Below are 25,143 nucleotides of genomic sequence, written 5' to 3'. Positions count from 1 at the left end.
CAATACTGTCACTAAATCAAACACAAGAATAGATTGCTAATGCTTTCTGAACTCCATATCCGCGTCTCTGCTATCTCCACGTCTTCCCTTCAAATCTCCTCGGTGGTTGGAAGCCAGGACATTGACTGAACAGTATATCGCTCGTGGCAGTATACTGGTTACCCGACACTATGGAGTGCTTTTTGAGTCGGTGAGAAGCCGCCGCAAGGCTGGGCTGTGTGCACACGTGTTGTGTCAACGTCATCAAATGGGCTGTGCAGGCGCACGCAAACACTTTGCCCTAGGGAGGACACCGGCGCCAGATCGGCAGCCAGGAACGCCAACTACGTGATTGTCTCGGTTCGTCTCTTGTGCCGCGGATGCAGTTGATAAATACGGCAACGACGGTAGCTTTCAGAACGCCCGGCGTTGTAATCCGTCCGAAATGTGTAGTTTAGGTTGTTCCCCCCTCCCGCTCCATCAAGATGGCACCCGGCGGGGTATACTTTTGAGACAGCTCATGCTTGAGGAAGTTACTCCTTACTCCGAAGGTTGATGATAAAGCTACCATACGACTTTCACCGGCCTCCCACCAGTCTCCCACCAGTCTCCCACCGGTCTCCCACTCCCGCCAGTCTCCCGCCAGTCTCCCGCCAGTCTTCCCCGGCCTCCTACCGCCACCATCGACACTTTACTCACTCTGGGAGGTACTGGTAATGACGCGAATGATTCGCGTATCTCTCAGTAGCCTTAATCATATGCAGATCAAATAATCAATAGGATCTCTATAGCATGATGGTCGTAAGATCTTGTATTCCGCCCTTTTCCTAGGAAGCGGGCATCAGCTTGTACTTCGTAACCTCGGGTATCTTCAAGGTTAACGTGTTGGAATTGCTTTAGGTTTGATATGGGGCGTCAATGAACAGTTAGCCCCTTAACTCAAAAGGTTGGAGCCCGATAGATTAGTGATCAGACGACAGTAGTGCTTGGAAATGTAGTTGTCACTGTATTGCTTCCTAATCAGCATTCAGCCACATTGGAAGAACCAAATAAGTATATATAACCCGAGGAGAGGTCATGCTAGACCTGTTGACACAGCTATCATACGAGAACCTAATAACTTTTTCCTTGTGCCTTTGTTATTGTACTAAGTACGTTCTTGACAATGCCTGCTTTCAATTTCTCGACGACTGGATCCGAAGTAGTGGCTGCATTGCCAGATCGAGTCGCTGGGAAGACATGTAAGTATATCTTCCTGCGAGCAGCAGAGCGTCCCCAATTCGATGTTGTTGCTGAAGAGGCTATAGTTGTTATCACCGGAGCTAGTCCGGGAGGCCTTGGAGCCAACACAGCCCTTTGCCTCGCAGCTGCCAATCCTGCCGAGATCGTCCTTCTCGGGCGCTCCGAAGAGAAAGTCTCTCCAGTCATGAAGGAGATCAGCAAAATCAGCCCCTCCACCATTGTTCGATTTATCAAAATTGACCTTATGTCTTGTGCATCAGTGCGCACTGCGGCAGCGGAGATTAATGCGTCTGTCTCAAAGATCGATGTCCTAATCAATAACGCAGGCATTATGGGTGTCAAATTTTCCCTGACTGCTGAAAACGTGGAAAGCCACCTGGGTGCGAATCACATTGGTCACTTCCTGCTCACCAACCTCCTGGTTCCGAAACTTGAAGCTTCTGGCGGTGGCGCTCGCATCGTGAATGTATCCAGTGCCATGTACCAGCTTAGCCCAGTTATGTTCGACAACTATAACTTCTCCGACGGCAAGACCTACGACCCTTGGATCGCTTATGCACAGTCCAAGACAGCAAACATTTTGTTTGCTGTTGCATTGGCCAAACGTCTGGAGATGAAGGAAATACGGTCCTATTCATTACACCCCGGACTTATACAGACAACGGGTCTGTCGTCCGGAGTAGATCCAGCAGCATGGCCAATTGTGGGATCCATGTTTGAAAGCAAGAAGCTTGTGTTGCCGAAGGAAAAGGGCATCGACCAGGGCTGCGCAACTACTCTCGCAGCGGCCCTGGACCCTGCGCTTGACAGTAAGTGTATTCGTATCGGCTGGGTGCCGAGGTAGAAAGTCGGCTAACCAGTTCACAAAGATCTGTCAGGTTCATTCCTGAACGACTGTAATCCAGAAAAGGTTTTGGACTACGCCTCTGACTCCATCAATGCAGACAAATTGTGGAGACTGAGTGAGAAGATTGTCGGAGAAAAATTCAGCTGCTAAAGCGCATCATCCGTTTTGCTGCCAAGTGATTTCACATGGCTTCGAATACAATGCCCAACCTGCCTTCTTCAGCAACTAGCAATGTTGAGGTGCATCTATTGGAATATAGCCTATCTTCATAAGTCTTCTTTCTTTCAACACTACCAACGTAGAACTAGTGACTATCAATAGCACCATCGGAGACATGATTATTCTGTACTGTATGCTTGGTACGTCTTCTATTGTAAATTGAACTCTGCCGGTTCTCTCAGAGAACAACCTCTCTAAGGTCTACTGGTTAGTGTGGCTCATTTTCTTCAGCGAGGCGAATCGGCAGTGGGACAACTCTAGAGAAAGAATATGATTCGTCGCTACAGAGGGAAATGTTTTTTCTCCGCACCAAGCAAAGTATGGAGTAATCTACGGAGGAGTGGCTGGATGTTAGTGTATTCCAGTCGACCTAAATCTAGAGCCTGGTTAGTGAGAAAACTACGTCTTGCAATAGCTCCCAATGAAAACCAAGTCTAGCCCAGTCTAGATTGCGCTGTCAGGTGCAACGATGGGGGTACGGCGGAGGCGATTTCGATCTTTGACTTGTTAGAGGGAGGGTGGGAAGCCAGGAGTGGTGATTTGCGGTAATAATTTTAATCTAGAGGATACGGTTCTAAGCGAAATATTTGAGTAGTCAACGCTTGCATTGAAGTTATTTGTCAATAATGGTGTTGCGCGGGCTGCGAGGTCGGCACGACAACTGGGTCTCAACCGTCGGGCTTCCCACGATGCAATATGACTATTCTTGTTATCATTATTATTATAGAGTATAGGGATATGATTTTAAATTGACAACTATTGAAGTCTCAGTTTGGCAAAGGGCTGTGGCCCGCTGAACAGCCCAGTGATAATTGAATACCTATCAGGACCTGAGTATAATCGGCACTATGCAATCCCTGCTGTGTCCGCGATTCGGAAAATATACTTGGTCGCGCTTGCTTTTCCGGCCTTCAAGTCCCTTAGCGCCTCTTCGACCCCCTCAAGGCCCCGTGGTCTGACCTGGAAAGGATGGCCCGAGAAACTGCCCATACTCAACGCTCTCGTAAAATACCTGGAAAAAATAAAGCCAAGCTCCTCATTGTTCTCAAATTCAGGATGCTTTTGTACCGACCCTACTATAGTAATAAATTTCTTCGCTGGAGAGACGTCAAGGTCGTTAGGAAGTAAGAAATCAATCTTCCCACCTGGAGCGATAAATTGCCTCAAAATATCTGCGCTTTGGCGAATGATAACAGCATCAAGTGCATGCTGCGCATTAGAGTGGCCTCCTTGTTTAAGACCGCCTCTGATCTTCTGGGCCATTGTCTCCACACCTTCACGATGGTCAATCACGATATCTCCTTTGCTTCGATCCAGTAAGCTTTGGACATAATGCGAGCCTTGTCCCGCAATAGCAATAATAGGGTGTATGTTACTGTTGCATGCCAGTTTTATAGCAAAAGAACCGACAGCCGTGCTCGCGCCATAGACGATGAATGGGATCGGTTCCATTGCCGGCGCCCATGGAGGTGGGAAGCGGTGGTGCGCATACAAGGAAACAGCAGCGGTCAAGGCAGCAAGTGGGATTGTTGCGGCTTCTAGTAATCGTGATCAGTTACGGACCTACCTAAGAAGACTGCTGTTTAACGCACCTTCGAATGATGTGTGCGCTGGCAAGTGGAACGTTGTGTGACTCCATGCAACAGCGTACTCAGCATACGAGCCACCAGGACACCTTCCATGAAAGGCTGCAACGCGATCGCCCGGCTTGCCAAATCGTAAGCTTTGGCCATGCCGGCGAACGAGGACGACTCACTTTGAATTCAACCACATTGCACCCGACCTTTTCAATGATTCCAGCAATATCGTCCCCCTGGTTCACTCCTTTTCTGATCTCAGGCGTCATGCCGGGAATTGTGTCCCCAGAAGCTGCAAGGTCCGGAACCTTCCAGTCCTTTGGATCGGACCCAGATACGACTACTTTGATGAGCACCTGGTCATCATTTGGCTCAGGGATTGGGCTGTCCACGAACGTCACGGTCGGCCCTGCCAAATTGATGACCTCTTTCATGATTCTTTCTAGTTACCGTGGTCGGGTACCGGAAGACGGAATACAGATAAGGAGTAAAAATGCAGAATATTGTAGATCGTGATGCCGACTTAGTTACCGATTTGGTAGTATAAATATGATAGCTTGATTATAAATCTGCATCCTACCGTACTCCCGCAAAGTCTAGTCGAATGGATGCCACCTTCGCTTTGGCACTCCCTGGGTGACCTCGACTAGCGGATTTATAATCAGGGCCAGTAAAGGTGTGAGGTAAACGGCGGGATACCGGCGGGGTACCGGTGGTAGCAACTATAAGTCTTGAGTTCTGGGGAGTTGCGATTCTTTCCGGTTGGATCGTCGTCAGTGGACTAAAGGCTGAGCAGGGTACCGCTAGTGGGAGGCCTAGTAGAGCCTTCGGGACCTTAAGCAGTAATGGAGCAATCTCGTAATCTCGATTGTTCACAAAGGACAAGCGTGCGCCATATTCTATCTACAGGTTATCACAGGCTGGAGAGCAATGTACACAGAATTTTTCGGATCCTGCCTGTGTGTATTGATCAGCAGCTGGCGTCGAAAACAGCATCTATCAAGCCAGGTACACGCGTTTTGGAAGAACGGAAGCTCCCCAGTACCTAGGTATTTTATCGTGGCCTATATAGCACGCCATCCATACGATTGGCTGTGGAGCCCTCGGGCGAAAGGCTTCAGGTGTCGTGTCTCTGAGATAGCGTTCGCCTCGGATGGCTAGTATAGGTGTCAGCAAATGAGACTCTTCACTGGATGGACCGTATTCTCCTCTCATTCCGAGTTAATCCCAAATGACCTTAGATTACCCCTGATTCTGGAGGCGCTGTTTCATCCCTTACATCCGGGTCCGGCAATGAGGAAAGTTAGCTTTGATTAAATAAAACTAAGGGTTCTTCGGACAAGAGGAACGTCGAACGAAGTCATGGTCTTGGTGTATTAGACGCTGGCCGAGAATTATATAACTTAGTTGAAGGAGAGGGAACATGTTCCAGGTGAATCCAGATATTCATTTTGCGTCTGGCCTCGGTTTCCGAATAAGTTTCGATCAGAAATTTATCGATCATGAATACCTATATGTTACTCGTGGCAACAGTCCTCGCCGTCTTCCCTTGGACTCATGGTGCCGCCCCTGCTCCGACTGTCACTATAGCCTCGCCTGCGGCTACGATAATCGGATTAGCTGGCGAGGTCGAAAAATTCCCAGGCATCCCCTTCGCTAAGCCTCCGCTTGGAAATCTCCGCTTCAAGCCCCCGGTGCCCTTAACCGAGCCTTATGGGGTATACGAGGCTACAAAGAACAGAAACATTTGCCCCCAGTTCATCGCCAGCACGACGGATGGAAATTCCCTTCTCCCTCAGTTCGTCGCCACTCTGATCAATAGCCCCATATTCCAGAAGCCGGTTCTCGCAGCCAGCGAAGACTGTCTTTACCTCAATATTCATCGACCAGTGGCCGCCAAAGAGGGTGACGATCTTCCTGTCCTTTTCTATATCTATGGTGGTGGTTTCCAACTCGGTTGGAATTCGATGTACGATGGAACACCATGGGTAAAGAAGTCTGTTGAGCTAGGCAAACCGATGATTGTGGTGACCGTCGCCTATAGAATAGGAGGATTTGGGTTCCTTCCTGGTCGAGAAATCCAAGAGGAAGGATCGTCCAACGCGGGGCTTCTAGATCAACGCCTGGGCCTGCAGTGGGTTGCAGACAATATTCGGGCGTTTGGAGGGGATCCTGCAAAAGTCACAATTTGGGGGGAATCTGCTGGGGCCTGGTCTGTCTTTGACCAAATGGCCCTATATTGGGGCAATAATACCCATAACGGAGAAGCCTTGTTCCGCGGAGCCATTATGAATTCAGGTTCATTCCTAGCAGCCGACGCAATAGACTGTCCGAAAGCTCAGGGGATCTACGACAAGGTTTGTTTCGCCTACCCCAGCGAATATCAGGTGAAGTTAATCAGACTACAGGTGGTCGACAGTGCGGGTTGCTCGGCGGCGGTAGATACGCTGCAGTGCCTTCGCAGCCTTGACTATACCACTCTTCTCGATGCCACGAGCTCCGTTCCAGCGATGCTAGGCTACCAATCCCTTGCGCTTTCCTACCTCCCTCGTCCTGACGGAGTCGTGCTGGCAGAATCGCCAGATCAGTTAGCTTTGATGAACAAGGTCGCCAATGTCCCTTACATTGCTGGTAGCCAAGAGGATGAAGGGACGCTCTTTGCGCTTTTCCAGTCCAATATTACTACGGAGAAACTGCTTGTGGACTACCTAGGCGACGTCTTCTTTCCAAACAGTTCTCAGCAAGTCCTCCAGGATTTCGTCTCACTGTATGCCAATATTAGCGAGGATGGCGCCCCTTTTCGCACCGGGAAATTGTGGAACATCTACCCTGAGTTCAAACGATTGGCCGCTGTCATCGGGGACCATGAGTTCTCTCTCAGCCGGCGCATCTTTCTGGAGGCATCGGAGTCAATGAGCCCAGATGTCTCAACCTGGTCATATATGAGTTCTTATGACCACGGAACACCGGTCCTGGGTACCTTCCACGGGAGCGATCTTCTCCAAGTCTTTTTCGGCATCCTACCAAATTATGCTTCGGACGCGTTCCACGCGTACTATATCTCGTTTGTCAATTCATTGGATCCAAATGACGGTAACGATGGTAAATATGGTTACTGGCCGCAGTGGGGTGATAGTCACCAACTGCTTAATATGTACGCTGATCACTCAGAGTTGATTCCTGACGACTTCCGCCGCGAGGCTGCAGCGTTTCTCAAGGACAATATTCGGGATTTCCGACTGTAAGTCGGATGTGCTTAAACCGAGCTCACCTCTGACCATAAATGGCCGAATAGGATAAATTTTCTTTTCCATTGCGCATCTTACACAGAACTTGGTTATTTACTTATCTTTATTCTGGAAACTGTATTTGGACATACTCCTAAACGAAACAATAATCGCTAAGACTATGTGCGTATTCATTACCAACCAGGCCAAAGCCGCATATGCCTATGTCCCACTCTCTACAATACTACTGCTCATACAGAAGGAAATGGCAGCAGGGAGCTCAGTGTGTATAGCCCCCCTCCCTGGGCGGCTTAAATAGTCTCTACCAACACATTGGATGGTTCAAGGAGATCTCCCACATATTGCGGATTATTGACCAGCCGACCCTGATGAAGGTTAGCAAGAGGCTTATGCAGGTGGTGCTTGCATGGTCATCTATATTGGGAGGTCTGCCCGACATCCTAATAGTCTTGTCGACTGGCAGATTGATTTCAACTTGGACCCAGATGACTTGGCCAGACCACGACTTAGGATTGACGCTAGTAGACATTGACAATACATCACAGACCGAAGTGAAATGAGAAGTAAAACTAATTTCTCTACTTTTGTACTGTAATGTGGTCTAGAGGTCCGGTGGAATGGATCGTAAGTCCAAGTCATGGAGAGCCTAGCTAATGCATATTAAAATTTTGAGGCTCAAGTATCAGCGGATACAGTAGTACAAGTGGTTATGCTTGTCCCTAGTGAATCTGTGTCCAATGATGTGGAGCTCACATACTGAAGCCCAAACATATTCATTCAGGGGCCCGAAGGGCCATGGCCCTTCGGCGTATAAGCGGAACCCTTGACCTGCGCCACACCAGTTGCCCCCTGAAGCCATCCCACACGGTCTTTAGTATAGAGCTCAAACCTGGGCTTCAGTTTCGTTTCGTGCAGTGTGAAGTCATCCACCGTTCCGGTACGCAGTATACTGTGCCCTGGAAACATTTCACTGATGCGATACATGAGTGAGCCACATGTGGAACAGAAACAATTTGTCATTGCCTTTCCGGATGCAATGGTCTTTGACTGGCTAAATAATTTGAGGTTTTCTTGGCCACGTATGTGTCTGAGATGTGAGTCCGCGACAATGAAATTGGTCGCAAACATGGATGCGGTAATTTTTCGGCAGTCCGTGCAGTGGCAGGTGAATGTGTCGATTAGGCCTGGGCCTTGGGTTGGCTGAGGTTCGTCCGTCTTGTGAGCGGGATATATTAGAACGGGTCAAATGTTTGGGAGGACTTACAAAAGCTAACTGCACTGCACCACAGTAGCATGTGGCAGTGGCTTGGCCGTCTTTTGACCAGCCATCATCGGCGCCACCGGCAACAGGTATGTACGGCTTGAAATTCTCTCTTGCGGCAGCCATGACTGGGCTTCTTCTTTAGGCGTTGGACAGATGCCTTGCGTATATATTTATGTCACTTGGAATTTGCTTTCGTAATTCATTCCATTGGAAATTAAAGAACAGGGTCCAGGCTCCCACTGCTCTCCCACTTGTCCGACCGGTTCGCCACCGGTCTCCCACCGGTCTCCCACCTACTTCACCTCAGTAGTAGTAAACATGCCATGGATGACGCAATTGGATTTCCAACGGGAGGGGAAACTCCCCTGTTGTTGCCGGATGCGTGGGGGCTTCGTACTGATTGATAATCAACTGTTTAATTTGACTAACGCAGATGTGCAAGTTGTTATATAACCTCCGCCTTAGACTGTACTGAGAGGCCATTGTATCTCAACTCAGTCAAACTCGAACGTCTGATACAGAGATCATGAAAGAGCTCATCAATTTGGCAGGGCCAACTGTGAAGTTCGTGGACAGCCCAATCCCTGAGCCTAATGATGACCAGGTCCTTATTAAAGTGGTCGTGTCTGGGTCCAATCCCAAGGACTGGAAAATTCCGGACCTTGCAGCTTCTGGACATACCATACCTGGTATGACGCCTGAGATCAGAAAAGGAGTGAACCAGGGGGATGATATAGCTGGAATTATCGAAAAGGTTGGGTCCAACGTTGTCGAATTTAAAGTGAGTTATTCAACCTATGTTTATATTAGTCTAAGTTAACTTCCTGTTAAGCCAGGCGATCGCGTTGCAGCATTCCACGAAATGTGTGCGCCCGGGGGCTCGTACGCCGAATACGCACTTGCATGGAGTCATACGACTTTCCATCTACCTAAGCACACCTCATTTGAAGGTGCGCGGAGACAATAAGTCATATACAGATCATATCTAAATAAGATTATAGAAGCCGCAACAATCCCTCTCGCCGCCCTGACTGCTGCTGTGTCCTTATACGGGCACCTTCGATTCCCACCACCGTGGAGACCTGCCATAACACCGATCCCGTTCATAGTTTACGGCGCAAGCACAACTGTCGGCTCCTACGCGATCAAATTGGCCTGCAACAGTAATATTCATCCCATCATTGCCATCGCAGGGAAGGGATCTCAATATGTGCGGGGCCTCCTCGATCAAAGCAAAGGAGACACAGTGATCGACTACCGCCACGGAGTGGAGGCAACAGTCAAGGAGATAAAGGACAGCCTCATACTTACTGGATATCCTGCTGTGCACTACGCACTTGACACGATTATCATTGCGCAAAGCGCGGAGGTCTTAAAACAGTCGATCGCTCCGGGCGGACAGGTTGATTTTGTATTGCCTAACGACCTCGACGTGTCACCTGCTGTGAAGTCAATTACTTCTGTGGGATCGGTGCACAAGCAACCTGGGTTTGACAACTATGAGGAACTAGGGTTTGTTTTCTCTCGGTATTTTACGAGGGCATTGTATAATAGCAGCCTCTCCGGTCATCCTTTTGAGGTCAGACCGCGAGGCCTTCAAGGTGTCGAAGAGGCGTTAAGAGACCTAAAGGCGGGAAAGGCAAGCGCTACGAAGTACGTTTTTCGTGTTGCAGATACCCCGGGGATTGCTTAATTGGGGAGCATTGGAGACATCTGCAGTAGAGCTTTGATCTTGGGTGACAACACAAAGACACAAACTCATTGTATCTTGTGAGTTGACACTTCTGTCGGTTGGGTTGAGTTACTGTCGCCAGTTTATAATAGTTACAGATCTAAAGAATGGAATCTGTCTCATTCTTGTTTCCAGTAATACTGGCCCTAAAACCCCTTCTTTTGCCAAATTTTTTGCAGTCTTGATACCACCTGTCTACCGGTTCACTGGCCGTTAGGGGGTTGCAGGCGTTTGGTACCAAGTTTACCGTAACTGGAAGCTTCATTTACCGGATTATATTGTTAAAATACCCCAACATTGTTTTATGATGCAAGATAAAGAATCAGAAGCAGAGATTTGGGATTTAGCATTTTCGGGGACATCTGTTTGGCAACAGTAGTTCGTTAAGGGCTAAACCCCTGAGAATAGGTTCGACCTATGTATTTGGTAAAGCTTATTCCCTATATTCCCTAGGGCTGAATCCACCGGACGTTGGCTGGGTTTCTGCACCCGCTGATTGGTCCATTTTGATATTCCAGGCGTGCTACTGCTACCCTCGGTGCGTGGCCCTAGGCCAGAGGGCTACGCCCAAGGCGCTCCTCCTATATATAGTTTGACTCAAATGTATATAGTATTGGATTACGCAAAAATCTTACATCGCGTTGTAGTCGCGTAATTACTCTACCCAAGAAGCCCCTGGAGACACTTAGTGCGATGGCCGCGGGTTCTAGGGAACGGTGATCAAGACACGCACCAGCGGACTGGAGCAGCACGAACACGAAATCCGGCCAATCAGCGGGCGAGTAAAATTGACCTAGGGCACGTTAACCTTGAACTTACCGTGATTATGGAGTACCAGCCGATGCCCGCTCCCTAGGAAAAGGACCGAATACAAGATCTTACGACCACCATGATATAGAGATCCTATTGGTCATTTGATCTGCGTATGATTAAGGCTACTGGGAGATACGCAAATTACTCGCGTCATCACCAGTGCCTCCCAGAGTGAGTAAAGTGTCGATGGTGGTGGTGGGAGGCCGGTGGGAGGCCGGTGGGAGAAGGCCGGTGGGAGAAGGCCGGTGGGTGGCCAAGAAGCTATTGCCACCCGTTCGAACACCCGTCTAAACTTCCGCAAGGCTCGCACTCCTATGCCATGTCATTTCTAGAGGGATTCTAGCTAATATAGCCAGTCTTAGTGATGGAAGGCTTCGGCAGCGAAATCGAGTTCTTTCAGAGTACCTCTGATCCTTCCCTGTACGGCGCATTCCCGTGTCAATTTCCTGGCTGCAATGCGAGGTACCGGCGCAAGGAGCATTTAAAGCGCCACGAAGATTCAAATCACGCCCAGCTGCAGGCTTTTGTCTGTTCCATCTGCGGTTCCCAGTATAGGCGAAGGTAACCACGTGCTTACACTTACTTTCTTTTTTCAGCACCAAAACTGACTATAGAACGTTGCAATTAGTGATACACTTCGACGCCATGTTCAAAGGCAGCACAAAATAACTGAGCCACGAGACCGCGCCCGCCGAGCTTGTGCCGGTTGTCATACCGGCAAAAGTCGGTGCGAAGGGGGCGTGCCATGTGAAGAGTGTGTCCGTCGCAATATTCCATGTTCTTTTCAAGATAAGGGTGGTGTAGCAGAACAGCAATATTTCAGAAACCAAACTCCACTTTCATCATCTCTGAATCAAGAACGGTCTCGAGAATTTTATTGGGAGAAGAGGAAGCAGTACGTTGATCGCTACTTTGAGGTATTCCACCCCCGTTGGCCTCTCATCCATAAAGGGACATTCAATTTACACCAAGAAACCCCACTACTTCTACAATCAATGGTGGCTATAGGTATGTGGACATCGAGGAAATTGCCTGCACAGTCTGCCGCAGTGGAGCTTCATGATAAACTCGATTGTGCTATTCGAGATCAACGGGTACGTCAGATCATTGACCTGTAATGCGCCCAATAGGCTGACGTGTAAGCCACAGGAAAAATGGGATGCCTCAGAAGCAGAGCGGGCATGCAGCAACTGCTTCTGGCCAATAGCGACATATCAGGCCATCCTCTTGCATATTATTTTCTCTGTTCTCGTAAGAAGCGGTGGTGGCGTCAACCTCGACCTCAAGGCATCTATTTCGGCCGAGAATTTAACATTACTCAAATCACTTGTTGGGAGCTGTCGAAGGCTGGGCATGTTCTCGTATCCGAACATGCTTGCCAAGTATAAGGAAACTGACCTGCCCTCTTTTGTCTGGGTGGGTGTTGAAGAGTTCAAGCGATTCAATATATCACTATATAAGCTTTGTGGGCGATTAAGCAGCGCAGACCCAAGAGATCAGCCTTTACTACCTGCCAGTGAACTTCAGTTCCCTCCGCCAAGCAATGATCCGTTGTGGAATTCCATTGAAAGAGAGGAGTGGGAAGCCTATGCGAAGGAGGAGAATATGGTTTCCTTGAACAACGAGTTTCGGGAGAAGTGGATTTCGAAGTGTGCAGACATGTTAGGATTTCTTGCTTCCTAGTTATGAATTGTGATGGTCACCAATGAGCCAGAAAACCGGCCGCTGATTGTATGCCAGTGGGAGACGTGGGAGGGGGCCCGCGAATATAATGTTCCTAATCCATTGAGGTACAGTAGTGTTAGATCCTTGGATCCATAAATTCAGCAATAATCTCGGGAATCTTGCAACATTCTCCTTCTTCTCTGGCTTACCAGCAATCCTGTTCCCCGATTTACCCCCGATGACAAGATGGAGTGCTTCATTATTAGCACCCCTCAGTAACGGGGTTGCAACTCCTTGTATGGATGTGGTAAAGCAAATGGTGAGGGCTTCGGCAGTAAGCAACGGACCCAAGAACGCGTTCAGAACACTTCCTTGTACAGTTTTACAGATGCAAATGAATCTTTTTACCAGGGCCGCAATTCGGAGCTCGATGGTGAACATGGACCCTCATAGAGAGGTGAAAAAGTATGGCTGAGTAAACTTCAAAACTGGAAGGGCATCTGTCCGGCTACTACCGCCGGGAACATTTTGTCGGACCCTCACGCGGAACATAGCTTTGTCTTTTGGAGCTATTATGACACGTTCTTTGACCTACCAATGCATTTTGGATGCAGCGCGCTCGTCGCGCATAACCCTCCTCAGCAGAAGGACAAGATATATTTTGGCGTTGATGCCCGCACTGACAGCGAATGCAGGATTACTCGACGGATCCTCACTTGATCTTTCATCGAATGCTAAATTCTGCCACTTTGCACCACTCTGGCACCAGGCGATGTCCGTACCCTAGAAGGGCTGAACAAGGACAATGTTTGGTTGTCAGGCCCTCTAAAGAAGCGTTACTTTCTCGGCAATATAGATGATCAACTTCAATCATGTCTACGTCCCATTTTCTCCATTTCTTGATTCAAATACTAATTTATATCGCAAATATCAATGGCCTGTATATGTATACACTCCATAGAGTGTCGAACTGCTCCGGTGAAAAGCGCTACTCAATCCCATTTTTCTTCGGCGCCATATTGAGGTCCTTGTCAAGGTAGGAAGTCCAAAAAGCCCAAAGTAGAACAATATTTCTCTAACATAATACGTAGCCTACTGAAGAATTCACGAAACCTGGAGTAGACGATGAATATCTTGATTAGACATCGCCATCATGCTGGTTGGTTTGGGCTTTCATTCTGTGAGCCCGCCCATGGGTCACCCAGGCTCGGTTTCGGCTGTCCTTAACCAGCCCATGAGTTACTCTTAAAATGAGAATCGGTTGATACTAGTTGAATAACTTCAGGAGTTATCTTTTACAAGGGCAGGATGCTTCATATACATACCTATATCTGTTCCCAACCCCTGCCGCAAGGCTCAGCGAGCATGATACTCAACCGGCCGGGTTCTCCGCGGGTACCCATGGGCTAAGGCGGGCTTCGGAAAGCTTTACCCGTACGAAGGATCATCCAGATGCAAGGGTCGTCCGGAGCCCCCAAGAATAAGAAGGGCATTCTGATTGAGTTAGGACATTGCCTAGCAGATATCCATTGCTATGCTGCACCACGCAGCAGGAAGGGGGCCCCGGAAAACATGTCCTTGAAGCAGGGCCTTACGTCTGTTTTCTTGGGTTAGCCTGGCCGCTGTACCTCTAGCCTATAAGCGCTTGGGCAGGCTAAGGTATGAAGAATCCGGTAGGTTAAAATGAAAGATTCCCTCAAGATGTATATAGTATATAGCCTCACGTCTGCCCTCTCAGGTAACGTTTTCGACTTTCCCCTGAATAACAAAAAATAAACCATCCCATTAAATCTATATGCCTCTCGACGCTACTCAGCTGGCTGGGGGTACTCGGCTGATTTGTAGGCACCAGCACACCTCCAACCAAGGGCTATCGGGGTTAGACGTCTCAGGATACTTCGTAACACTTGGGCTTTTGGCTCAAAACATTGAAATTTTGGATGCATTTCCTCGTTGGTTCTAGATGCTATACCTATCTCATCTGTTTTGCAGAGTCTAGGCACGAGATACGTTGAGTTGAGCGCCTTCGCGTTTTCCAGTAGCGCTCCAATCTATTCCCGGACTTCATTACAACTATATTAAATACGAGAAGTCCTCAACAGGGGTACTTTTCCAGGTATGGTGCGGACCCTTTCCCCAAGAGTCGGCCTCCAGAAGTATCTATTGAACCTTGCCGTAGATGACAACGTCGCAAACGGCAAGTATCAAGTCTGGCACCCAGTGAACGATTGAATCAAAAGCGTCAGAATGCTCACGCTCGTTTGCCACGAATATCCATCGATTTTTCAACACGAAACTATTATCTTTAGGAGTCTTTTTTTGGCAACTACTATGGAGTATGATGTTAATATCCGGGGGAAGAGGTAACCCAGCTTGAGAAATATGTTGGCTATTTGGTGCCTAATATGGTGGACAGTGTCCTCAGTTTCTACCGGCTTCACCACTGGAAAGCGTTGCAGTAGCTGACGGAGGGATAAGCGATGGTCTTGATGGCAGTGCGTGATGTAGATGCAGGCACGCTTCCGCCCCAAGGCAGTTGCCTCTATTCACCTGGATAAATATTGTATCGATTGATTTCTACTGCCGTATCGCAACAGGCACAGCTTCTTTTGCAGAGAAAATCGAAGTTTAGGTTTCTGGAGACCATGAGTGTTCTCCTGTTGAGACAGGTATGGACAGCTACCCTGCGCTCCGCAATCTTAGAAATGTGTCGTTATGGCGAAAAGAATATGCAAAAAATTAGAACGCAATTGGGGAAGGAGCGTGCGTGTTTAGGATGATAGTCTGTCCCCCTCTTGCGGCAAGGACGGTCAACAACAATATTTGACCTCGGCCTCGGACGTTATCACTAATTGAGATTTTCGGTATTGGGAGGGAGGCTTCTATGACGAATTTTCGGATCCGAACTTAGCATTTGGATCCGCTGCATTTCGGGAGGATTTCATTTTACTCCGCATTTGTATTTCTTACGGTAGGTAGAGGTGGGGGTAGAATTCGGAAAGGATCACTAATCATCAGCAACCGGTAGCAAGTATTTGCTTCTTCTCCTATCTCTCGTGAAGAGAGTAGGATGGTAAGGGAGTCACTTCTTATAATACAATCAAAGTACTCACCTACTGGAATTGCCTCATTACTTACCGCACATCGCTACACACTTCCCGAAAATTGCCTTAACTACCTAGCGGGGAGTAGGGAACATAGGAGTGTGGGACCTGTTGTACCTAGTGAATAAACTCAAAGAGTGGGCCATAACTAGGATAGTTAACTAACTCAAACAACCATCTTCCTTTGGATTAATAAACAACTCCGTCAGGCTCTTTGGATCGAAATATATTTGATTTGGATACTATTTCCGATTTGTCATCTTAAAGAAATCAACCGGTAGTTCTTTAAGATACATAAGTATATCATGCCGTATCCTACGCAATTTAGTCGGCAAGAGGACGTCTCGAACAATCCGACGCAGCAGGCAAACGTCATGGCAGCCTTGGATAAGATCGCCCCGATAGACCCTCGTATTGCTCGCTCCTTAGCAGAGATTAATGGCAAGACATATGGTACACTTCCTCGCTCCCTGGCTGTCCGTGATGACTGGACGGAATAATGTAACCACTGACAAATTGCAGGGTTTCTCTGTGCTATCCCTGAGGGCGGTTATGATAGAACAATCATCTTGGTATTTCTATTAACTCCATTTATTTTGAATTCTCAACTCCAATTCTGTATTTGCAGAATGGGATGGCACTCAGTGAGGCTTCAAATAACAAATTTTTCGATACGTCAGATCCACGGATTCCCTGATCTATCCTTCGGGTGGAGATACCAAATTCCGCTTTTCCTCGACCTGGGTTATCGGGTGGTTTGTCCAGACTGTATCGGATACGGACGATCTGTGAGTTTTATGGCAAAAGAAATGCTCAAGAAGGAGCCACGGCGGCTAGCTCACGCGCGTACGTTTAAAAAGGATGCCCCGACAGACTCAATCGGACCGTACACCTTTAAGAGCCTTGCAGATGATTTCGTCAGCCTCGCAAAACAACTTGGTTGTGTAAACATCATTGTCGGTGGACATGACTGGTAAGGCAGCAGATCAAGTCACAGTATCTGCGGGCTTATGCATCTGACCAGAGAATGTTCTATTAGGGGGTGCATGATCGCTTATCGAATGGCGACATGGCATCCTGACTTCGTGACACATATGTTTACAGCCTGCGTCCCATACCTCCTACCGAATGCGGAATGGGTCGAAATTGAGAGAATCGCTAAGATCTACCCGACATTTGGTTATCAATTACAGTTCGGAAGCGGAGTTATTGAGCAGGAAACTCAGACCAAGGAAGGAATCCGCAAATTCCTGAATTCAACGTATGACGGACGGACATCAGACAACCAGTCCGCCATTGATGCAACCATGGGTATTGATTTTGATCTCGTTGCTCAGCTAGAAAAAACGGCACTCTTAAGTGAAGAAGAACTTGAGTACTATGTGAACGAATTTGCTAGGAATGGACTCCATGGTGCATGTATGTGAGCTCACCTTTGCTCTTACAGGTTGGTTTCTGATCACATCTACAGGCAATTACTATCGGAACCATCGCCAGAACTTTTTGGACGATAGTTATTTCACCCGGCAGGGGGACAGTGACGCTGCAGTTATCAAATGCCCCACTCTATTCCTGTGTGCAACCGAGGATAAGTTTATCAGACCGGAGATGACCGAGGGTATCAAGAAGTCTATTTCGAACCTGACCTTCAAAAAAATCAATGCCAGCCATTGGATCTTGTGGGAAAAGCCGGGAGTAGTTAACGGAGTACTCAGAGAATGGTTTTGGCAGGAGGGCCTTGTTAGTAATAGCAAGGGAGCTTGAAGTTGCCTTCCAACCTGGGATTTTGGGTGACTAGTGCTGGAATCTCATGGCATTTTTGATATAAGAATTTACAAGGATATGATGTCTGTCAACAGAAATGGGTATGCTCATACACACCAATGCTTGTACACACCAAGGTCGAGACCATAAAACGAAGGAACGATGATCTAAAGTTTTTTGAACTATTTGTAATCTCTGCTACTTGAGTGCTCTCATTGGAATCCTTATCCTAAGGATACAGGGATCATCCGAGTTGCGACACTGATAACTTTCGATATCCAGATAACAACGACGGCTGAAGTGCACAATTCTTCTGGCAATGTGGCATTCTGATTGACAATATGTATTTCGGCGAACACAACGCCGAATACTAGGATGGTCGTTGCCGGAGATAGTTCTGTTGGAACAGGGCACCGAATTCGAGGTATCTGCGAAAGGGGTCGCATTTATGTTGTCTTGGAAATACTATTTGTCCCCAAATCAGCAGTAGTCCTGCTCACTCAAGAACACGCACAGACGATCATAAACCGGCCTCGAATAGAGAGTTTGATGTGCCACATCCAGTCAGTGAGACCGGTGGGAGGACGCCTAAAATTTCGGCGAAGCTAGCCTCCCTACTGGCTTAGTAGCGACTACTCCCGTCGTCGCTAGAGCTCATGACTACGAAAGGGCATCTCGTGCGCCGGCTGGCACGTGTGGTGCTCGCCTGGGAAGTAGCAGTACCTGATACAGGTCGCACGTCCGGAAACTTAGGAGAGGCTATATTCCCAATCCTGACCCATGGGCTACTGTCAGAGTATCTCAATGATGTATATTTCAGCAAGCGAAAAGTGACCCAGGCGATTCCTCATGGACACTGCCAGTGTATATGCGCTAACCGAAGTTTCAGCAGGGCGTCTAAGCCACAGCCTTGCGCGCTTTGAACTCATCGCTGAACTGGTAGTCGATATATCCCCTCGTGCTGCGTGGAGTATAGAAATGCTCTCTCTCATACTTCCGCAGCGGGATGCCGTACCTCAGTCGGAAAGGAAGGCCTGGGTTTGCAATCCACGGCCTTCCAATAGCCACCAGAACCTCGTAGTCCTTGTAGTGCGCATCAGCAGCCTCGCACGCAGACTCACCATCGTAGCCTCCCGCCACCATAACCGGGCTCGCTCGCCCATATGACTCGAAGAAGACATCCAGATTCCTGTGCGGGACCACATCCACGTCCACCACCCCGGCAACGCGCGCCTCAATGAGATGCACATATGCCAGCGTAAACTCGGCGGTCTTCCTCGCTAAATACCCGAATTGCTCCATCAGCTCGTCATCGCTATCTTGGGCCATACCCTGATAAGTGCTCCATGGGCTGCATCGAATGGCCGTTCGCTCGGCACCGATGGCTTGCACAACGGCTGTGATGACTTCCAAGGAAAATCATCCGCGATTCTCGACACTGCCAACCCACTTATCCCTTCTCTTGTTGACAGCAGCTTGAGTGAACTGGTCGACGAGGTATCCGTTTGCTCCGTGGATCTCTACCCCATCAAACCCTGCCGATGTAGCATTGCTGGCTGCGATCCGGAAGTCATTAATAACGTCCTTGATCACCTCCTCAGCCATTTCGCGTGGTATGAGCCCCGGATGATACTCCACCGCACTGGATGAGATAAGCTCTGCATCCACTCTAGCTGCCTCGCGAGTTGCTTCAATATCCGCCATGCGACCGATCGCCCATAGCGGTGCATAGATGTAGGATACCTTCCCGTGTACGGCGTCTGTGACCTTGCGCCACTGTGCGATCTGCTCGGGTGACCAGAGTCCGGGGACGTTCCGGTAAACGCCCGCCCGCGGCGAAATGACGATGGCTTCGGATATCAGAAGTGTACCGCGTATGCTGGCACGCTGCTCATAGTATTGTACGGCCATGTCGAGGGGGATGTGCCCGTCGCCGGCCCGGAAGGGGGTCAATGGTGGCAGAGTGATGCGGTGGGCGACTTCAACATTGCCCACCCTGAGAGGGTTGAAGAGTTTAGTCGTCGACATTGCGGCCATTCAAGTTGGGGCACGGTAGAGCTGTCGAGGAGTGGATAGACAGATGAGTTCGAAGGTGTGAGTTTCCTTCGCGCTATTCCGGGGTTCATAAACAGTTTGTTGCTTTAGTGCGTTTAGTCCCCGATAGGAGGCCGAATAGGATATCGTCATCAATGATTTGGTAATTGGTGGGTCTGCAGCTGCTATGGGGCGGTGAATTTGTGAGCAATCTAAGATGTATACTAATCGCATCAAAAAGTCTCCCAGAAAGCGTCGTCTGGTGGAGCCCAGTTTGTGTCGAGCGTTGGTTCCGTGAGATTGTCGCTACACTTGGCCCATTGGTGGCCTCTATCACCGACATTATAACGAACCAGGTGAGAGGGTTAATGTGGCTATTCCCATTCGTCTACATCAGTTTGAACTGCGGCCGAGCTGAATCTATACTACTCTGCATGAGAGAGTATTGTCCATTTGACCTCGCCTGAGTCCGCTACAATTATCCTGTAACCACACTGGAGATATAAACATCACGAACACGAAGAAAGTTCAATTGAGCTACGTTAGACCCAGGTACAACGTGATGACGAGTACCAAACTACGCTGGCAATTCAACCGACTCAGCTCAATGCGTCCTAGCTGTCCCTTTGAATATCCAGCAAAACATTGGAAATATATATCAAAACTAAGTGGAAGGCTCGCACAATCTGTACCCAAATTCCAACCAGTTTGTACACCTGACCGGTGACGTCTCACTCAACCAAGGGCACTTCTCCGTGCGCAGGCGCAACCCCAACCCAATACCATAGGGTTGAAACGATGAGGGTAATTCGCGACCATGGAAGAAAATACATCGGTCACAGTACGTGGATTTTTCTCCAGCACAGAAATAAAATCTCTGATATACTGCTTCGTTGATTCCAGGTGCCAAATACTGTCCATTTCGTCTGCTTTCCGATGACCCGGGACCACGTATACTAGGTCGAGGGCCTCGACTTTTTCAACAGCCCTGATCCATTCCTGCCGCTTTTCCGGGCTGTTTGCCTCCAAAAGCATTTGATGCACATCTCCGTACACAACGTCACCACACACAGCGAGTCTCAGGTCGGGAACCCAGAGAATCGTGGAGTCGAAGGTATCGGAGTGCCCGCATTCAACTGCCTCGAAAGTCCACCGGTTTTTCAGCACAAACTTGTTGTCTTTTGGAAGCGCCTTCGGCGGCTGCTGAGGAGTATAGAGCTGACCTCCAGGGAAGAATGCAACCCACGTCGACGAAAATTAGGGCTCAGATACCTGCTGCTCGATATGCCGCACCGTACCTTCAGTTGCGACCGAATGTGCCTCTGGAAAGCGCTGCAGCAGCAGGGGCAGACCTAGGAATTGATCCGCATGACCATGCGTGATATAAATGAAGGAAAGTTTGCGTCCTGGTGCAGTCGCCTCGATCCACTTGATCAACTCCTTGTTTTGGTTGATTGTGATTCCGGTATCGACGAGGACAGCCTCGTTTTCGGAGTATATCAAGGTGCAAGTCTCTGGGGACCATGTTGTGCCCTGTCGACGTGACACATGATCAACACAAGGCACCGGGGGCACTGTATGGACAGATACTCGCAAACCAGGCATCTTCAAATATTAAGAGGAGGCAGGACAGGAAGGAGAGGAAGTATAAGCTAGACGTTGTTTGCAGGCCATTGGAAGAGATTGGCATCTTTATGCCTTTCCCATGATGCTATATCTAAAGATGACGTCGATAGAATCTGTAATCGGATCTGATCACTCATCAAAGGAACCGCGTTGATAAGCAATTCTGAGGGGCCACCAGTTATCAAGAGTCAATTGGTAGGGCCTGCGGGGTTATTCTCCAAGATTGCTCGCTGATACTATCCCGCACAAAGTTACCAGGCACACGCCACCAGTAGTAGTAGGGAGGAGGCTTGGCAAGGGTTGTGGATTACTGATCATCGGGTGAGAAAGCCCCCTTCGGTTGTCGCCGTGACACGTTGCGAAGGGATCTTCATCATGATGTCTATGTATCATGCCACTTTCCAGTCCAACATTGGTTGCGCTCGGCATTGATGATTTTCACCCGACAATGCTGCATTTCCCTCGATATAGAATATTATCGTCTGAAGACTTCACGGCCAAAATACGTAGTATAAGACCTGGTGATGATATCAGCGGAACAGATTCGTTGTGCAAATGAGGAGCAGCTATCGTTTCCATCCATGATTATTTCCGTTTGTGTGTACCTCATAATAGATCATATAAAGGACGAATACTGGGTTGATCTCGAACGGAGGTCACTTCTGTCCATTAGAAATCAATGATACCTGGATACAGTTCAACCGCCGGAGATATTTACTCATCATTTCGGTTACACCAATGTCATGGTCTGATGGCGAGGCCTGTTTTCCAGAGCAAACAACGGTCTTCTCCCAATGCATATAAGCGCACTATCCCTGGGTCCAGGTTTCCGGCGTCGATACATGCCACGGCGATACATGATACATACTATAATCACTATACGACCATAAACCCTCGATCCCAGAAGGCTCTCACTGTTACTGAGGTGGGGAAGCCTCTCACTCTAACTACCGACTGGCCGATTCCTCGGCCGGGTGCATAGCAAGTGCAGGTTCGGGTTATTGTTGCTGGTCCGAACCCTCACGATCAGAAAGCTCGCGATGCCGGTTTATTCATTGCTGAAAACCTCCCCGACGTCCTCGGAAACGACGTGGTGGGTCAAATAGTGACTGTTGGTTCCGGCGTGACGGGCTTCTCTGTCGGGGACAAGGTCTTTGGACAGGCAGGTTTCTTGCCAGGGCGCTCTCAGAATGGATTCCAAAAGTATGCTGTCCTTGACGCGGATTACATTGCCCAGGTCCCGAATGGCTCCACCGTGGACGACGTTGCGTCTCTGCCGACAAACGTCCTTGCGCCTGTCATTGCCTTCTTCAGTCCTCGCTCCTGGGACTTCCCGCTCCTTGGACACCCGCGTCTGCAGCTGCTACCCCTGAAGGGGGAGCAATCTTAGTGCTGGGTGGTGGCAGCAACTGTGGGAAATTTGGTGTGCAACTCACTGTCCTGGCAGGATTTGAGCGTATCGTGGTTGTTGGTGGAAACGAGACAGAACTCAGGTCGTACGGGGCGACGCACGTAATGGACCGGTACGGGACCCCGAGCGAGACTGTTTCTCGCATACGCGAGATCGTGGGCGATGACCTACTCTATGCCTACGACGCTGTTAACCCTCCAGCCACTCAAATAATCAGAATCAACGCACTCTCGTCTACTCGCAAGGGCAAAGTGGCTCGGTTATTGCCTGCGGCCCCTATAGACGAGTCTCTCGTCGAAAACAAGAGCGCGCGCTACGAGCTCCTGGATGTTCTTGGTTCGTCGCATCTTCATGCCGAATTGTGCAGATCACTCTGGGAACAAGCACCGCGCTTGCTGCGGGAGGGGTAGATCAAGCCCCCTGCGTATAAGAGGGTGAATGGCTGGGATGCGGAAGAGGTGAACGGAGTCTTGGATGCATATAGGGATGGCAAGAAGATTACCAAAACACACTTTCATGTTTGGAATGGCGAAGGTTTCTGACTGTTATGATATTAGGTAGGTAGTTCCAGATTGGGTATTAAGAGTCACAGTACAAGACCCAATGGGTCCATTCTTAAGTCACATTCTTTCAAAAGCTGCTGTAGCCCAAGTGGCTATTTGGGCCGGCTTATTCAGGCCCCTACAAAAGTTCACCGACGTTTGAAATATTTAGAGGCTTCCTGCCGCCCGGAACTGGATCCGCTGGGACTCCTATGCTTCCCTCTAACCTCGCTGCCCACCAGGAACTCAACCGTGGACCCAACCCGACTCACTCCGCCGACTTCGAACACTTTCCTCCAACGAGTCGCTGGGACATTGGAGCAAAAGGCCTACTTCCCGCTTTCTGGGAAGGAGGGCTGGACGCCGAGTAGCATCGATAGTAAGTGCAAACGAAAAGACCGAGATTCCTGTCCCAAACGATAGTTGCTGCTAAGTAATATGGGCTCCAAAATAGTAAGTACCGGTCTCGGTGTCAGTCCAACATACTATTCTTGTTCTTTTGTCGGCTAGGGCCCCGACATCCGCGACAACGGTCTGAACCCAGGAGGTACGAACCACCACTGTTTAGATCTTTGAAGGGAGGTAGGCTGAAGGTTGCATACTGAACCCTAGCTCCGTAACGACTTTGCTACAGGCCATGTGGACCGATACAGCTTGTGCATATAGTGAAGAGGGGGTTACGATGAACATATCAATGGAGTGGAGAAATCGTGTGGAACCTCGGGGTTCCCAATATTAGTAGTAACCGATGCCATAGCGCTGCCGATATGGGATTGTATGGACAAAGTCGTCGTACCCTGATCGGATGTATGTCAGGCGCTGAAGCAAGAAATATTGAGATGGTCATCGACTGCGGCTGGTAAGATAGCTGCAGAAGCCATTAGCAGTCAGACAAGAGACTTCAGCCTTGGTCGACGGCAAACATGGTAGCACGTGTACTGCCTTCTGTTCTAATTGTGAGCAAGTGGAATGGAACGTCTCTGCCCCAGACAAACGGAAATCGGTCGCTGTTACGTATCGAATTGCACCGGCCTTCTTGTGTCAACACACGTTTCACACTGAATTCAGATACGCGTTTCCTCCTTGGCGATTGGGCCATTATCTAAAGGACTAGGCCACCACCAATGGGGACCCAACAGAGGTAGTAACCGTACCTCATGGATCCATGGCGGTGGGAATTGATACAGTCAGAATTCATGCGCCGACACACAGTTACGGTCGACCCTTTCTGGCGGGCAGCTTCGTACACCTGCTCAGCTCCGTTCCGCGTCCTAGAAGATGTACTGTTATGATTACCTGGCTTTATGAATGATTACCATCCAATACTCCCGTCCTTTTAACTCGAAGAACAGCAAGACGCTCAGCATCCTCACCATCTCGCGACATGAACAGAAATTATCCTAAATGAATGAGCGCAGGAATTAAAGTGGTTGACTGTGGTATACTCGACCCACATCTACCGTGATTCGAGCGTTGCTCGCGGCGTACTCCCCTAGCCACTTGAGTTCCGCCACGAAGTCGACCGTCGGACTGTCGCTGGATTCTTCTTTCTCGGACGTATCTGATAGAAGAACGCGCTCCATGATACCCGCGGTAATGGCCAGGCGTTTCGCGTCATCCGTCGAGAACGAGTCCTGTGGGTCTCGAACAACGTTGAGGAATACCGTGAGTAGTGCTGGTATCGCGGCAAAGATCAGGGACCTAGAGGCACATAGGTCTTGGTGAGGGAATGGTTCAAACATAGTATGGAGAAGTCACTGGACATACCACCTGACACAGCCGACCAGTGCGTATTCCGCCCGCTCTAGGTAGCCAAGGGTCGATTGACTGGCTTCGACCGCTAGAGCCAGGCTCGAGCTTAGGATTCTCTTTATTCTCTCCTATTTTGCTAAAGTGTTGCACCGAACGCCGGCCTGATGAATGGTAATCACGCAGAGGTAGTAGTTAAAGTGTAATATGGCTATACGCGGGCTTATATGGGGGTCCCGCCCTGTTGTAGCATAGGGCAACGTTGGACGCAAATGGGGGGGGATGGACAACCGCCACTCTTCCAAGGAGTCGTCCAGTTCCCGTATT

The 25,143-nt window shown here is 49.1% G+C and overlaps 10 protein-coding genes across 10 annotated transcripts; 5 read left to right on the top strand and 5 right to left on the bottom strand.

Annotated features, from left to right (window-relative positions):
- Positions 1-1,144: 1,144 nt before the first annotated feature.
- On the top strand, positions 1,145-2,218 carry ATEG_09946 (uncharacterized protein; the record flags this gene model as incomplete). The annotated part of the gene is made up of 2 exons (XM_001218567.1): positions 1,145-2,030; positions 2,100-2,218. The coding sequence occupies 2 exons, from the start codon at positions 1,145-1,147 to the stop codon at positions 2,216-2,218; spliced, it is 1,005 nt and encodes a 334-aa protein (XP_001218568.1).
- A 915-nt stretch (positions 2,219-3,133) lies between these two features.
- ATEG_09945 (zinc-binding alcohol dehydrogenase family protein) lies at positions 3,134-4,298 on the bottom strand (the record flags this gene model as incomplete). Its single annotated transcript, XM_001218566.1, has 3 exons — positions 3,134-3,825; positions 3,880-3,994; positions 4,044-4,298. The coding sequence occupies 3 exons, from the start codon at positions 4,296-4,298 to the stop codon at positions 3,134-3,136; spliced, it is 1,062 nt and encodes a 353-aa protein (XP_001218567.1).
- Positions 4,299-5,366: 1,068 nt separating this feature from the next.
- ATEG_09944 (cholinesterase) lies at positions 5,367-7,872 on the top strand (the record flags this gene model as incomplete). The annotated part of the gene is made up of 5 exons (XM_001218565.1): positions 5,367-7,105; positions 7,351-7,374; positions 7,411-7,486; positions 7,718-7,736; positions 7,808-7,872. The coding sequence occupies 5 exons, from the start codon at positions 5,367-5,369 to the stop codon at positions 7,870-7,872; spliced, it is 1,923 nt and encodes a 640-aa protein (XP_001218566.1).
- Positions 7,873-7,889: 17 nt separating this feature from the next.
- ATEG_09943 (GFA family protein) lies at positions 7,890-8,499 on the bottom strand (the record flags this gene model as incomplete). Its single annotated transcript, XM_001218564.1, has 2 exons — positions 7,890-8,327; positions 8,377-8,499. 2 exons carry the CDS (start codon positions 8,497-8,499, stop codon positions 7,890-7,892), a joined length of 561 nt encoding a protein of 186 aa, XP_001218565.1.
- A 403-nt stretch (positions 8,500-8,902) lies between these two features.
- On the top strand, positions 8,903-10,069 carry ATEG_09942 (zinc-binding alcohol dehydrogenase family protein; the record flags this gene model as incomplete). The annotated part of the gene is made up of 3 exons (XM_001218563.1): positions 8,903-9,157; positions 9,209-9,326; positions 9,378-10,069. 3 exons carry the CDS (start codon positions 8,903-8,905, stop codon positions 10,067-10,069), a joined length of 1,065 nt encoding a protein of 354 aa, XP_001218564.1.
- Positions 10,070-16,499: 6,430 nt separating this feature from the next.
- Positions 16,500-17,454, top strand: ATEG_09941 (alpha/beta fold hydrolase; the record flags this gene model as incomplete). The annotated part of the gene is made up of 3 exons (XM_001218562.1): positions 16,500-16,663; positions 16,730-17,109; positions 17,162-17,454. The coding sequence occupies 3 exons, from the start codon at positions 16,500-16,502 to the stop codon at positions 17,452-17,454; spliced, it is 837 nt and encodes a 278-aa protein (XP_001218563.1).
- Positions 17,455-18,351: 897 nt separating this feature from the next.
- Positions 18,352-19,482, bottom strand: ATEG_09940 (uncharacterized protein; the record flags this gene model as incomplete). The annotated part of the gene is made up of 2 exons (XM_001218561.1): positions 18,352-18,805; positions 18,905-19,482. The coding sequence occupies 2 exons, from the start codon at positions 19,480-19,482 to the stop codon at positions 18,352-18,354; spliced, it is 1,032 nt and encodes a 343-aa protein (XP_001218562.1).
- A 741-nt stretch (positions 19,483-20,223) lies between these two features.
- ATEG_09939 (MBL fold metallo-hydrolase) lies at positions 20,224-21,093 on the bottom strand (the record flags this gene model as incomplete). The annotated part of the gene is made up of 2 exons (XM_001218560.1): positions 20,224-20,688; positions 20,761-21,093. The coding sequence occupies 2 exons, from the start codon at positions 21,091-21,093 to the stop codon at positions 20,224-20,226; spliced, it is 798 nt and encodes a 265-aa protein (XP_001218561.1).
- Positions 21,094-22,304: 1,211 nt separating this feature from the next.
- Positions 22,305-23,687, top strand: ATEG_09938 (uncharacterized protein; the record flags this gene model as incomplete). The annotated part of the gene is made up of 4 exons (XM_001218559.1): positions 22,305-22,317; positions 22,505-22,861; positions 23,087-23,446; positions 23,680-23,687. The coding sequence occupies 4 exons, from the start codon at positions 22,305-22,307 to the stop codon at positions 23,685-23,687; spliced, it is 738 nt and encodes a 245-aa protein (XP_001218560.1).
- An 801-nt stretch (positions 23,688-24,488) lies between these two features.
- Positions 24,489-24,809, bottom strand: ATEG_09937 (uncharacterized protein; the record flags this gene model as incomplete). The annotated part of the gene is made up of 1 exon (XM_001218558.1): positions 24,489-24,809. The coding sequence occupies one exon, from the start codon at positions 24,807-24,809 to the stop codon at positions 24,489-24,491; it is 321 nt and encodes a 106-aa protein (XP_001218559.1).
- Positions 24,810-25,143: the final 334 nt, after the last annotated feature.

Source organism: Aspergillus terreus, genomic scaffold (assembly GCF_000149615.1).
Source record: "Aspergillus terreus NIH2624 scaffold_15 genomic scaffold, whole genome shotgun sequence".
NCBI classification, from domain to species: Eukaryota; Fungi; Ascomycota; class Eurotiomycetes; order Eurotiales; family Aspergillaceae; genus Aspergillus; species Aspergillus terreus.
The sequence above is the reverse complement of the archived record's forward strand: the minus strand, read 5'-3'. Positions and strand labels throughout refer to the sequence as shown.